Source organism: Oncorhynchus tshawytscha, linkage group LG02 (genome assembly GCF_018296145.1).
Source record: "Oncorhynchus tshawytscha isolate Ot180627B linkage group LG02, Otsh_v2.0, whole genome shotgun sequence".
NCBI classification, from domain to species: domain Eukaryota; kingdom Metazoa; phylum Chordata; class Actinopteri; order Salmoniformes; family Salmonidae; genus Oncorhynchus; species Oncorhynchus tshawytscha.
In genome coordinates this window covers 6,085,842-6,101,192 of record NC_056430.1, presented here as the reverse complement: position 1 = coordinate 6,101,192, position 15,351 = coordinate 6,085,842, and the positions used below count along the sequence as shown (strand labels likewise).

The window sequence follows — 15,351 nt, the reverse complement described above, 5'->3', positions numbered from 1 at the left end:
AGAAGTAGTAGCTTTGGGTTTCACCCAGTGATCACTTACAATGGCTTGGTGACAAGACTACCGCAGTGTCTTCAAGGGGCTTTATTGGCACGGGAAAGACACATGTTAACGCTGCCAAAGCAAGTGAACTAGATAATATACCAAAGTGAAATAAACAATAAAAATGAACAGTAAACATTACACTCACAGAAGTTCCAAAATAATAATCTCTCCTCTGTCCCTCTCTCTCTCTCTCCCCCCTCTCTCTGTCTCTCTCTGCTCTGTCTCTCTCTCTCCCCCTCTCTCTGGCTCTCTCTCCTCTGTCTCTGTCTTTCTCTCTCCCCCTTCTCTCTGGCTCTCTCTCCTCTGTCTCTGTCTCTGTCTCTTTCTCTCTCTCTCCCCCTCTCTCTGGCTCTCTCTCCTCTGTCTCTGTCTCTTTCTCTCTCTCCCCCCTCTCTCTGGCTCTCTCTCCTCTGTCTCTGTCTCTGTCTCTCTCTCTCCCCCTCTCTCTGGCTCTCTCTCCTCTGTCTCTGTCTCTTTCTCTCTCTCTCCCCCTCTCTCTGGCTCTCTCTCTCATCTCTCTCTCTCCCTCTAGTCTGTCCCTCCCTCACTGTCTCTCTCTCTCGCTGGCTCTCGATCGTCTCTCTCTCTCCCTCCCTCTCGCTCTGGCTCTCTCAATTTTTCAATTCAATTTAAGGGCTTTATTGGCATGGGAAACATATGTTAACATTGCCAAAGCTAGTGAAGTAGATAATACTCTCTACCCCCCCTCTCTCATCTACCCTTCTCTCTCCCTCTCAGGATCTCTCTCGCTCATGCTCGTTTCGCTCTGGCTCTCTCTCTACCCCCCTCTCTCCCTGTCTCTCTCTCTCTCTACCCCCTCTCTCTCCCTATCTGTCTCTCTCTCTATCCCCCTCTCTCCCTATCTGTCTCTCTCTCTCTCTCTCTACCCCCCTCTCCCTATCTGTCTCTCTCTCTCTACCCCCTCTCTCCCTATCTGTCTCTCTCTCTCTACCCCCTCTTCCTATCTGTCTCTCTCTCTACCCCCACTCTCTCCCTATCTATCTCTCTCTCTCTACCCCCTCTCTCTCTATCTGTCTCTCTCTCTCTACCCCCCTCTCTCTCCCTATCTCTCTCTCTCCATGTCTACTCTCTGTCACACCATCCCTGTTTAGCTCCACAGTGATAATGCTAGCAGCAGACAACAGAGGACACTGGGGTTGTTAATATACTCTGGGACAACAAGGGAGACTTGGCCTGGTTCTAGTTTGTGTGTGCGTGTGTGTGTGTGCGTGTGTGTGTGTGTGTGTGTGCGTGTGTGTGTGTGTGTGCGTGTGTGCGTGTGCGTGTTCAGTTCAAGAGCAAGTTGTATTGTCAAATGCACAAGTACAGTGAAATGCTTGGCTTGAAGGCTCTAACCAGCAGAGCAGTAATAGAAATCAAACTAGTACAGTTTAGCTATAATAGTGTAACTAATAAAACTATGAATAATAAAGAATAAGAAATAAGAGAGGAAGCTATCAACAGGGTCAGTTCTATTAACAGGGCCAGTTCTATCAACAGGGTCAGATCTATAAACAGGGTCAGATCTATTAACAGGGCTAGTTCTATCAACAGGGCCAGTTCTATCAACAGGGTCAGATCTATAAACAGGGTCAGATCTATAAACAGGGTCAGATCTATTAACAGGGCCAGTTCTATCAACAGGGCCAGTTCTATCAACAGGGTCAGATCTATAAACAGGGTCAGATCTATAAACAGGGTCAGATCTATAAACAGGGTCAGATCTATTAACAGGGCCAGTTCTATCAACAGGGCCAGTTCTATCAACAGGGTCAGATCTATAAACAGGGCCCGATCTATAAACAGGGTCAGATCTATTAACAGGGCCAGTTCTATCAACAGGGCCAGTTCTATCAACAGGGTCAGTTCTATCAACAGGGTCAGTTCTATCAACAGGGTCAGATCTATTAACAGGGCCAGTTCTATCAACAGGGCCAGTTCTATCAACAGGGTCAGTTCTATCAACAGGGCCAGTTCTATCAACAGGGTCAGATCTATTAACAGGGCCAGTTCTATCAACAGGGCCAGTTCTATCAACAGGGCCAGTTCTATTAACAGGGCCAGTTCTATCAACAGGGTCAGTTCTATTAACAGGGCCAGTTCTATCAACAGGGTCAGATCTATTAACAGGGCCAGTTCTATCAACAGGGCCAGTTCTATAAACAGGGTCAGTTCTATCAACAGGGTCAGGTCTATAAACAGGGTCAGTTCTATAAACAGGGTCAGTTCTATCAACAGGGTCAGTTCTATATCCAGGGTCAGATCTATTAACAGGGCCAGTTCTATCAACAGGGTCAGATCTATTAACAGGGTCAGTTCTATCAACAGGGTCAGATCTATTAACAGGGTCAGTTCTATCAACAGGGCCAGTTCTATCAACAGGGTCAGTTCTATCAACAGGGTCAGATCTATCAACAGGGTCAGATCTATTAACAGGGTCAGTTCTATCAACAGGGCCAGTTCTATCAACAGGGTCAGATCTATTAACAGGGTCAGTTCTATCAACAGGGCCAGTTCTATCAACAGGGTCAGTTCTATCAACAGGGTCAGATCTATCAACAGGGTCAGATCTATTAACAGGGCCAGTTCTATCAACAGGGCCAGTTCTATCAACAGGGCCAGTTCTATCAACAGGGCCAGTTCTATCAACAGGGCCAGTTCTATCAACAGGGCCAGTTCTATCAACAGGGTCAGTTCTATCAACAGGGCCAGTTCTATCAACAGGGCCAGTTCTATTAACAGGGCCAGTTCTATCAAAAGGGTCAGTTCTATTAACAGGGCCAGTTCTATAAACAGGGTCAGTTCTATAAACAGGGTCAGATCTATATCCAGGGTCAGTTCTATAAACAGGGTCAGTTCTATAAACAGGGTCAGTTCTATAAACAGGGTCAGTTCTATCAACAGGATCAGTTCTATAAACAGGGTCAGTTCTATAAACAGGGTCAGTTCTATCAACAGGGTCAGTTCTATATTCAGGGTCAGTTCTATAAACAGGGTCAGATCTATATCCAGGGTCAGTTCTATATCCAGGGTCAGTTCTATAAACAGGGTCAGTTCTATAAACAGGGTCAGATCTATATCCAGGGTCAGTTCTATAAACAGGGTCAGTTCTATAAACAGGGTCAGTTCTATAAACAGGGTCAGTTCTATATCCAGGGTCAGTTCTATATCCAGGGTCAGTTCTATAAACAGGGTCAGTTCTATATCCAGGGTCAGATCTATATCCAGGGTCAGTTCTATATCCAGGGTCAGTTCTATCAACAGGGTCAGTTCTATAGCCAGGGTCAGTTCTATAAACAGGGTCAGTTCTATAAACAGGGTCAGATCTATATCCAGTGTCAGTTCTATAAACAGGGTCAGTTCTATAAACAGGGTCAGTTCTATAGCCAGGGTCAGTTCTATAAACAGGGTCAGTTCTATAAACAGGGTCAGATCTATATCCAGTGTCAGTTCTATAAACAGGGTCAGTTCTATAAACAGGGCAGTTCTATAAACAGGGTCAGTTCTATATCCAGGGTCAGTTCTATAAACAGGGTCAGTTCCCTTCATATATTTATTTCCCTCCTATTCTCACCCCAACACTACAAGGTGTCTGACTGAATGTCTACCTGCTCCAAGGAGACTGACTGTCTTCCTGCTCCAAGGTGACTGACTGTCTACCCGCTCCTACCTGCTCCAAGGAGACTGACTGTCTTCCTGCTCCAAGGTGACTGACTGTCTACCTGCTCTAAGGTGACTGACTGTCTACCTGCTCCAAGGTGCCTGACTGTCTACCTGCTCCAAGGTGGCTGACTGTCTACCTGCTCCTACCTGCTCCAAGGAGACTGACTGTCTACCAGCTCCAAGGAGACTGACTGTCTACCTGCTCCAAGGTGACTGACTGTCTACCTGCTGCTACCTGCTCCAATGAGGCTGACTGTCTACCTGCTCCAAGGTGACTGACTGTCTACCTGCTCCTACCTGCTCCAAGGAGCCTGACTGACTGTCTACCTGTTCCAAGGTGACTGACTGTCTACCTGCTCCAAGGTGACTGACTGTCTACCTGCTCCAAGGTGCCTGATTGTCTCCTGCTCCAAGGTGACTGACTGTCTACCTGCTCCAAGGAGACTGACTGTCTACCTGCTCCAAGGTGACTGACTGTTTACCTGCTCCTACCTGCTCCAAGGTGACTGACTGTTTACCTGCTCCTACCTGCTCCAAGGTGACTGACTGTCTACCTGCTCCTACCTGCTCCAAGGTGACTGACTGTCTACATGCTCCAAGGTGTACATAGAGACGTTATACTGCAGTAGTCATGGACAGGACTTTTCCAGGTGCTCAAAGTGAGTAACTGCACATGTCAGTGTAAGTATCTCCACGGCCACACAGTGGTGTGTGATGTTCACTACAGAAACACAGAGAGGATATACAGTGCCTTGCGAAAGTATTCGGCCCCCTTGAACTTTGCGACCTTTTGCCACATTTCAGGCTTCAAACATAAAGATATAAAACTGTATTTTTTTGTGAAGAATCAACAACAAGTGGGACACAATCATGAAGTGGAACAACATTTATTGGATATTTCAAACTTTTTTAACAAATCAAAAACTGAAAAATTGGGCGTGCAAAATTATTCAGCCCCTTAACTTTCAGCGCAGCAAACTCTCTCCAGAAGTTCAGTGAGGATCTCTGAATGATCCAATGTTGACCTAAATGACTAATGATGATAAATACAATCCACCTGTGTGTAATCAAGTCTCCGTATAAATGCACCTGCACTGTGATAGTCTCAGAGGTCCGTTAAAAGCGCAGAGAGCATCATGAAGAACAAGGAACACACCAGGCAGGTCCGAGATACTGTTGTGAAGAAGTTTAAAGCCGGATTTGGATACAAAAGATTTCCCAAGCTTTAAACATCCCAAGGAGCACTGTGCAAGCGATAATATTGAAATGGAAGGAGTATCAGACCACTGCAAATCTACCAAGACCTGGCCGTCCCTCTAAACTTTCAGCTCATACAAGGAGAAGACTGATCAGAGATGCAGCCAAGAGGCCCATGATCACTCTGGATGAACTGCAGAGATCTACAGCTGAGGTGGGAGACTCTGTCCATAGGACAACAATCAGTCGTATATTGCACAAATCTGGCCTTTATGGAAGAGTGGCAAGAAGAAAGCCCTTTCTTAAAGATATCCATAAAAAGTGTTGTTTAAAGTTAATGTTCCTAGGCCGTCATTGTAAATAAGAATGTGTTCTTAACTGATTTGCCTAGTTAAATAAAGGTAAAAAAAAAAAAAAAAATAGAAAAATCAGCTCATCATCATCATCATCATCATACTCACTTGTTGTAAATCCAGCCCTCCCTGGGACACATGGAAGAGGGGATGTGATCCGTACTCAGATGTCTCAAACACCTTCAACCACAGAGACAGACAGACAGACCAGGGGTCAGACTTGGTACAGTCCAAACTGTAGGATGTTACAGACATCAACAACCCCCCCCCCCCTATATAACTAAGTAAAGAGGCCAAGGGTCGGGGGTAGTAAATGTACTAAACAACCCAACTCATGGTACGCTGTCCAGTGTCCCCTACAGTATCATTCTCATCCTCTTTCCTCATCAACGTCAGAGATTTAACATCAAATATATCAACGTTTGGCAGGAACAGTTATCTGATCTTAAAAAGATCATTTGTGTGATTCCATTACCACATTGATAAAGGGAATCACAGTCGCGAGCATCAATGAAGGTGTATGTCCCAAATGGCACCATATTCCCTATCTAGTGCACTACTTTCAACAAGCGCCCATAGGACTCTGGCCAAAAGTAGTGCACTATGTAGGGAACAGGGTGCCATTTGGGACGGGGCTGCATATCCACTTTCATGTATTTTCTGCTCTGGAATTGCAGCTCTTGAACCCAGGCAGGAAATGATGAATATTCATGAGGATCATTGATCTTGATATTATTGTATGCTGCACGCAACCGTGTCTACGCGTGTGTTTGTGTGTATGTATGTATGTATGTATGTATGTATGTATGTATGTATGTATGTATGTATGTATGTGTATGTGTGTGTGTGTGTAGGTATGTATGTATGTGTGTGTGTATGTGTGTGTGTGTGTGTGTGTGTGTGTGTGTGTGTGTGTGTGTGTGTGTGTGGAGTATGAGATAAGGGAGGGTTTGGCCGTCATTGTAAATAAGAATATGTTCCTGACTGACTTGCCTAGTTAAATAAAGTTTAAATTAAGAAATGTAAAAATTCCAGTGAATGAATACAGACCAGGGTTGAATATGTGATTCAGATATTTGAAATACTTGGGTTTAGGACTATTCTCTTGCTAATCGCTCCTGAAGTACTTCAAATATATACAATCAATATTGCAACCTGGTGTGGAGACCCGAGAAGTTCAGCTGGATATTGTGAGTTGGTCCCCCGGGTATAGAAATACAAAATCCCTAGAGTATTAAAAGAAAATCTCCATTCAGGTCAATGATGTCATAATGAGTGGACTGGCGGACATTTTGAGTGCCCCCCCCCCTCTCCGTGTAGGTCTGATTCTCTCACCTGTTACTGTATGTGATGTTAAGGTTGATGTGACGCTATGCTTTTCTATGTTGTGTTATGTTACGGGGTTTCTCATCCTCACCTGGTTCCCGGCGATCATGACGGTTCCTGGGGAGGGGCCGGGTCGATACGGAATAGTGGCTCCTTTCGGAGGTGACTAGATACAAGACGACCAAAATTAAAACAGTATTAAACTCAAGGTAGCTTTTAGTAAAACATCACAGCACAATTGAGGGCATAAAAAACACAAAATCAAATATAGTTGTGCAGCCTAAAAGGATAGATGATTAGCAGAATGTTGGATTAAAGTGGAATAACTAAATCCTTTGATTTCTCTGTTTTAGCATTTAGCATTTAGCATTTAGCATTTAGCATTTAGCATTTAGCATTTAGCATTCATCCTCATAAGTACTCTCCTCGCTGTGGTAAGCTAGTTCTTAAGCCTTGCAGATAAGAGGTTATACATTTTTAAATATCGCATTACAGACAAACAGACATGACATCAGAGGGCACCATCAGACTAACTATTGAAATAGCCTACACCACTTGTGTTTAAAAAACAACAACAACAACATATACACGAAGTGGCCAGTTTATTAGGTACACCACCCCGTTCATCAACATGATTCGCTTCTACAGACAGTGAGTTACGTGGCCGTGTCTTGTTATATGAAGCAGGCAGACAGGCATCGAGGCATTCAGTTACTGTTCATTTGAACGTTAGAATGGGCTCAAAAAATATATAGTTTTTTTTTGTAAACAATAAAAATTGGTAAGGTGTCCATCTTTAAATTAATTATGACCTTCCATCACCATGGTAATGACGTGCTGTTGAAAACCATGAGACAAATAAAACAACACTGATGTCTGCTAAACTTTCTGGATGAAGTGTTTGAGAACGCAGCCGAGTGTTTGAAAACGCAGCCGAGTGTTTGAGAACGCAGCCAGGTGTTTGAGAACGCAGCCAGGTGTTTGAGAACGCAGCCGAGTGTTTGAGAACGCAGCCGAGTGTTTGAGAACCTAGTCGAGTGTTTGAGAACGCAGCCGAGTGTTTGAGAACGCCGCCGAGTGTACAGTACCTCGAGAATGACAGTGCAGATGAGTTTAACACACTGGATGACGGCGTCTTGGGTTCCAGATATCGTCACTCCTCTCTCGGTGGAGTTGGGCAGAAGGTCCCCAGCTACCTGTACTTGTGCCCCGGTGGTCTGTTGAGTGAGAAAATACACAGGTAATTTATTTATCTGCTTTACAAGAGAAATTACACAGGTCATTTATCTGCTTTAAAAGAGAATTGTTGTTTACCTTTCAATTCTGTCTCATATTTAAATTGCAAATAGACACAGACACTTTCTCAACTGTCTAAAAACAATTCTCCTCTCAAGTTCAAATGTGTTTGTGTGGGGTTCAACTAGTGGTTCAACTAGTGGTTCAACTGGTTCAAATAGTGGTTCAACTGGTTCAACTGGTTCAAATAGTTCAAGGAGTTTATTTCCCCTTTGCAGGTATTAAAAGTCATATCATGTTTTGCTGGAGATTTCTGTGTATTATGTACACATGTATAGTGATTTATTTTGATTTATTTAACCTTTATTTAAACTTTATTTAACTAGACAAGTCAGTTAAGAACACACTCTTATTTACAATGACAGCCGGTGGGCTAATTGTGTGCCGCCCTGTGGGACTCCCAATCAGGTCCTCCATCCGTTCCTATCCTAAACAGAACATCTATTAAAACGTGCTGAGTGGTAAGATCAGGAAAAAAATGTTTAGTCATATGTACTGAAGTACTACAAGTAGTATAAAAACAGTTGTCAGGTTCCTCCTCGGCTCTTCTCATCCAGCTCTGATCTGAAACAACTGACCAGGTGAAAACCAGCCTAATGGGGCGGCAGATAGCCTAGTGGTTAGAGGAGGCAGGTAGTCTAGTGGTTAGAGGAGGCAGGTAGTCTAGTGGTTAGAGGAGGCAGGTAGTCTAGTGGTTAGAGGAGGCAGGTAGTCTAGTGGTTAGAGGAGGCAGGTAGTCTAGTGGTTAGAGGAGGCAGGTAGCCTAGTGGTTAGAGGAGGCAGGTAGCCTAGTGGTTAGAGGAGGCAGGTAGCCTAGTGGTTAGAGGAGGCAGGTAGCCTAGTGGTTAGAGGAGGCAGGTAGCCTAGTGGTTAGAGGAGGCAGGTAGCCTAGTGGTTAGAGGAGGCAGGTAGTCTAGCCTAGTGGTTAGAGGAGGCAGGGTAGTCTAGTGGTTAGAGGAGGCAGGTAGTCTAGTGGTTAGAGGAGGCAGGTAGCCTCTAGCCTAGTGGTTAGAGGAGGCAGGTAGTCTAGTGGTTAGAGGAGGCAGGTAGTCTAGTGGTTAGAGGAGGCAGGTAGCCTAGTGGTTAGAGGAGGCAGGTAGCCTAGTGGTTAGAGGAGGCAGGTAGCCTGTGGTTAGAGGAGGCAGGTAGCCTAGTGGTTAGAGGAGGCAGGTAGCCTAGTGGTTAGAGGAGGCTAGTGGTTAGAGGAGGCAGGTAGTCTAGTGGTTAGAGGAGGCAGGTAGCCTAGTGGTTAGGAGGCAGGTAGCCTAGTGGTTAGAGGAGGCAGGTAGCCTAGTGGTTAGAGGAGGCAGGTAGTCTAGTGGATAGAGGAGGCAGGTAGCCTAGTGGTTAGAGGAGGCAGGTAGCCTAGTGGTTAGAGGAGGCAGGTAGCCTAGTGGTTAGAGGAGGCAGGTAGCCTAGTGGTTAGAGGAGGCAGGTAGCCTAGTGGTTAGAGGAGGCAGGTAGCCTAGTGGTTAGAGGAGGCAGGTAGTCTAGTGGTTAGAGGAGGCAGGTAGCCTAGTGGTTAGAGGAGGCAGGTAGCCTAGTGGTTAGAGGAGGCAGGTAGCCTAGTGGTTAGAGGCAGGCAGGTAGCCTAGTGGTTAGAGGAGGCAGGTAGCCTAGTGGTTAGAGGAGGCAGGTAGCCTAGTGGTTAGAGGAGGCAGGTAGCCTAGTGGTTAGAGGAGGCAGGTAGTGGTTAGAGGAGGCAGTGGATAGAGGAGGCAGGTAGCCTAGTGGTTAGAGGGTTAGGCAGGTAGCCTAGTGGTTAGAGGAGGCAGGTAGCCTAGTGGTTAGAGGAGGCAGGTAGCCTAGTGGTTAGAGGAGGAGGCAGGTAGCCTAGTGGTTGGAGGAGGCAGGTAGTCTAGTGGTTAGAGGAGGGAGGTAGGTAGTCTAGTGGTTAGAGGTAGGCAGTGGTAGTCTAGTGGTTAGAGGAGGCAGGTAGTCTAGTGGTTAGAGGAGGCAGGTAGCCTTAGAGGAGTGGTTAGAGGAGGCAGGTAGTCTAGTGGTTAGAGGAGGCAGGTAGTCTAGTGGTTAGAGGAGGCAGGTAGTCTAGTGGTTAGAGGAGGCAGGTAGTCTAGTGGTTAGAGGTGGTTAGAGCAGGTAGTCTAGTGGTTAGAGGAGGCAGGTAGTCTAGTGGTTAGAGGAGGCAGGTAGTCTAGGTGGTTAGTGGTTAGAGGGCAGGTAGTCTAGTGGTTAGAGAGGCAGGTAGTCTAGTGGTTAGAGAGGCAGGTAGTCTAGTGGTTAGAGAGGCAGGTAGTCTAGTGGTTAGAGAGGCAGGTAGTCTAGTGGTTAGAGGAGGCAGGTAGCCTAGTGGTTAAAGCGTAAAGAGGCCAGTAACCGGGAGGATTGCTGGATCGAATCCCCGAGCTGACGAGGTAAAAAAATCTGTTGTTCTGAGCTGTTAATCCACTGCTTCCCTTGGGGGTTAACTGGGGGTTCCCTTGGGGGTTCCCTTGGGGGTTCCCTTGGGGGTTAACTGGGGGTTCCCTTGGGGGTTAACTGGGGGTTCCCTTGGGGGTTAACTGACTAGGTCTCCCCGCACCTCCCTGATTCAGAGGGGTTGGGGGTTAACTGACTAGGTCTCCCCCCCTTTCCCCTTTCCTGATGAGCTTCCACCATATTGTTTTCCCAGGTCAAATGGGAAAAATCCACCTGTCATTCATCTGACACACAGATGCAATCATAAACTGTATCACATGAATCAGACTTTGAACTTTGAACTCTGCCCTCTCCTCACCTGCTTTCCTTTACTGTACTGAACTGAAAGAACTGACAGCGAGCCACCATATTGTTTTCCCAGGTCAAGTATTTTCCAATCGGTGCAGATGAAGGGGAGGAGACTATGCTAGAGGACATATATTGAAGAGAAACACTCACCTCTCTGATCTCCTTGATCTTGGAGCCGCCCTTCCCGATGAGAGAGCCACATTGGCTGGCAGGAATGACCAATCGTAGGGTGACGGGAGGCTTGCTGGTGACCGTGCCATTGGCTACCAGAGTTGAAAGGTCCTAGAGAGAACAAAGCTGATTGGTTGTAGAAGGCCTGTACCTTAATGTTTTTAGTAATTTAGCAGAGTGACTTGTTCTTTGTGTATTCAAGTTGGTAAAAAGAACCACATAAGCACAGTGACCCTACAACCACAGTGACCCTACAACCACAGTGACCCTACAACCACAGTGACCCTACAACCACAGTGACCCTACAACCACAGTGACCCTACAACCACAGTGACACCCTACAACCACAGCGACACCTACAACCACAGTGACACTACAACCACAGTGACCCTACAACCACAGTGACCCTGACAACCACACTACAACCACAGTGACCCTACAACCACAGACACTACAACCACAGTGACACTACCCACAGTGACCCTACAACCACAGTGACACTGACACTACAACCACAGTGACCCTACAACCACAGCCCTACAACCACAGACCCTACAACCACAGTGACGACCCTACAACCACAGCGACCCTACAACCACAGTGACGTGACCCTACCAACCACAGTGACCCTACAACCACAGTGACCCTACAACCACAGTGACCCTACAACCACAGTGACCCTACAACCACAGTGACACTACAACCACAGTGACACCAACCACAGTGACAACCACAGTGACCCTGACACACCACAGTGACCCTACTGACCCTACAACCACAGTGACCCTACAACCACAGTGACCCTACAACCACAGTGACCCTACAACCACAGTGACCCTACAACCACAGTGTGACCCTACAACCACAGTGACCCTACAACCACAGTGACCCTACAACCACAGTGACCCTACAACCACAGTGACCCTACAACCACAGTGACCCTACAACCACAGTGACCCTACAACCACAGTGACCCCCTACAACCACAGTGACAACCACAGTGACCCTACAACCACAGTGACCCTACAACCACAGTGACCCTACAACCACAGTGACCCTACAACCACAGTGACCCTACAACCACAGTGACCCTACAACCACAGTGACGTGACCCGACAACCACAGTGACCCTACAACCACAGTGACCCTACAACCACAGTGACCCTACAACCACAGTTAGTAGGGAAACATGACCCTTTATTTAACCACAGGACACCTAAACCAGGTGCTGTTGTCCAGATGAGGGTTAGTAATGTAAATGTTTTATTTATTTTTATTTCACCTTTATTTAACCAGGTAGGCTAGTTGAGAACACCTTTATTTAACCAGGTAGGCTAGTTGAGAACACCTTTATTTAACCAGGTAGGCTAGTTGAGAACACCTTTATTTAACCAGGTAGGCTAGTTGAGAACACCTTTATTTAACCAGGTAGGCTAGTTGAGAACACCTTTATTTAACCAGGTAGGCTAGTTGAGAACACCTTTATTTAACCAGGTAGGCTAGTTGAGAACACCTTTATTTAACCAGGTAGGCTAGTTGAGAACACCTTTATTTAACTAGGTAGGCTAGTTGAGAACACCTTTATTTAACCAGGTAGGCTAGTTGAGAACACCTTTATTTAACCAGGTAGGCTAGTTGAGAACAATTCTCATTTACAACTGCTACCTGGCCAAGATAAGGCATAGCAATTCGACACATACAACAACACAGAGTTACACATGGAATAATATACCATCCTATACTCGTATAAACACCACATGTAACATTTAGAGTTTAGTCTGCACGTCAACGGTCCTGGATCCTGCCAGTCAAGAGAAGGGTGATGGAATAGAACTGTGCCAACCTCTGGTCTGTTGTCTTCCTCTATCCCATTCCTATGTAGATCATTGTCTGTTGTCGTCCTCTATCCCATTCCTATGTAGATCCTTGTCTGTTGTCGTCCTCTATCCCATTCCTATGTAGATCCTTGTCTGTTGTCGTCCTCTATCCCATTCCAATGTAGATCCCACAATATTTCCACTGCTGGTCAAATCTATTCACTTTTCAGAAACACCATTCTCTTTCTCTTAAGAGGGTGACTTGTGGATGAGGTTTTTCCTGGTCATGTGACCTGAACAATGAAAACTGTAGGGCTTGTATTCATGACTTTCCCTTTGCACAAGCCCCACATCATCACATTTGTATTATTTAACCAGGCAAAGCAGTTAAGAACACAATGAGGAACAGGAACAGTGGGTTAACTACCTTGTTCAGGGGGCAGAACAACATATTGTTACCTTGTCAGCTCAGGGATTCAATCTAGCAACCTTTCGGTAACTGGCCTCAACGCTCTAACCACTAGGCTACCTGCCTCTAACCACTAGGCTACCTGCCCCTATAACCACTAGAATACCTGCCTCTAACCACTAGGCTACCTGCCTCTCTAACTACTAGGCTACCTGCTCTAACCACTAGGCTACCTGCCTCTAACCACTAGGCTACCTGCCTCTAACCACTAGGCTACCTGCCTCTAACCACTAGGCTACCTGCCTCTAACCACTAGTCTACCTGCCTCTAACCACTAGGCTAACTGCCTCTAACCACTAGGCTAACTGCTCTAACCACTATGCCACCTGCTTCTAACCACTGGGCTACCTGCCTCTAACCATTAGGCTACCTGCCTCTAACCACTAGGCTAACTGCTCTAACCACTAGGCCACCTGCTTCTAACCACTGGGCTACCTGCCTCTAACTACTAGGTTACCTGCATCTAACCACTAGGCTACCTGCCTCTAACCACTAGGCTACCTGCCTCTCCACTAACCACTAGGCTACCTGCATCTAACCACTAGGCTACCTGCCTCTAACCACTAGGCTACCTGCCTCCTCTAACCACTAGGCTACCTGCTTCTAACCACTGGGCTACCTGCCTCTAACAACTAGGTTACCAGCATCTAACCACTAGGCTACCTGCCTCTAACCACTAGGCTACCTGCCTCCAATAGGCTACCTGCCTCTAACCACTAGGCTACCTGCCTCTAACCACTAGGCTACCTGCCTCTAACCACTAGGCTACCTGCCTCTAACCACTAGGCTACCTGCCTCCTCTAACCAGGCTACCTGGCTACTGCTCTACCTGCTCTAACCAGTAGGCTACCTGCCTCTCTAACCACTAGGCTACCTGCCTCTAACCACTAGGCTACCTGCCCCTATAACCACTAGGCTACCTGCCTCTAACCACTAGGCTCCTGCCTCTCTAACCACTAGGCTACCTGTCTATAACCACTAGGCTACCTGCCTCTCTAACCACTAGGCTACCTGCTCTAACCACTAGGCTACCTGCCTAAACCACTAGGCTACCTGCCTCCTCTAACCACTAACTGCCTACCTGCTCTAACCACTAGGCTACCTGGCTACCTAACCACTAGGCTACCTGCCTCTAACCACTAGGCTACCTGCCTCTCTAACCACTAGGCTACCTGCTCTAACCACTAGGCTACCTGCCTCTAACCACTAGGCTACCTGCCTCTAACCACTAGGCTACCTGCCTCTAACCACTAGGCTACCTGCCTCTCTAACCACTAGGCTACCTGCCTCTAACCACTAGGCTACCTGCCTCTAACCACCTGCCTCTAGGCTACCTGCCTGCCTATCTAACTACTAGGCTACCTGCCTCTAACCACTAGGCTACCTGCCTCTAACCACTAGGCTACCTGCCTCTAACCACTAGGCTACCTGCCTCTAACCACTAGGCTACCTGCCTCTCTAACCACTAGGCTACCTGCTCTAACCACTAGAATAACTGCCTCTAACCACTAGGCTACCTGCCTCTAACCACTAGGCTACCTGCCTCTAACCACTAGGCTACCTGCTCCACTAGGCTACCTGCTAACCACTAGGCTACCTGCCTCTAACCACTAGGCTACCTGCCTCTAACCACTAGGCTACCTGCCTCTAACCACTAGGCTACCTGCCTCCTCTAACCACTAGGCTACCTGCCTCTAACCACTAGGCTACCTGCCTCTAACCACTAGGCTACCTGCCTCTAACCACTAGGCTACCTGCCTCCTCTCTAACCACTAGGCTACCTGCCTACCTCTAACCACTAGGCTACCTGTCTGTCTAACCACTAGGCTACCTTCCTATAACCACTAGGCTACCTGCCTCCTCTAACCACTAGGCTACCTGCCACCTCTAACCACTAGACTACCTGGCCTCTAACCACTAGACTACCTGCCTCCTCCACTAACCACTAGACTACCTGCCTCCTCTAACCACTAGACTACCTGCCCACTCTACTCTAACCACTAGGCTACCTGCCTCCTCTAACCACTAGGCTACCTGCCTCTAACCACTAGGCTACCTGCCTCTAACCACTAGGCTACCTGCCTCTCTAACCACTAGGCTACCTGCCTCCTCCTAACCACTAGGCTACCTGCCTCTAACCACTAGGCTACCTGCCTCTAACCACTAGGCTACCTGCCTCTAACCACTAGGCTACCTGCCTCTAACCACTAGGCTACCTGCCTCTAACCACTAGGCTACCTGCCTCTCTAACCACTAGGCTACCTGCCTCTCTAACCACTAGGCTACCTGCCTC

The 15,351-nt window shown here is 47.1% G+C and overlaps 1 protein-coding gene across 1 annotated transcript in view; it reads right to left on the bottom strand.

Annotated features, from left to right (window-relative positions):
• The window catches only part of LOC112222072 (poly(rC)-binding protein 2), a 93,143-nt gene that overhangs the window by 37,912 nt on the left and 39,880 nt on the right, over positions 1–15,351 (bottom strand). Inside the window, 4 exon segments of the mRNA XM_042329726.1 lie at positions 5,364–5,435; positions 6,673–6,747; positions 7,670–7,798; positions 10,752–10,883. Of these exon segments, the coding sequence (XP_042185660.1) occupies positions 5,364–5,435; positions 6,673–6,747; positions 7,670–7,798; positions 10,752–10,883 (408 nt within the window).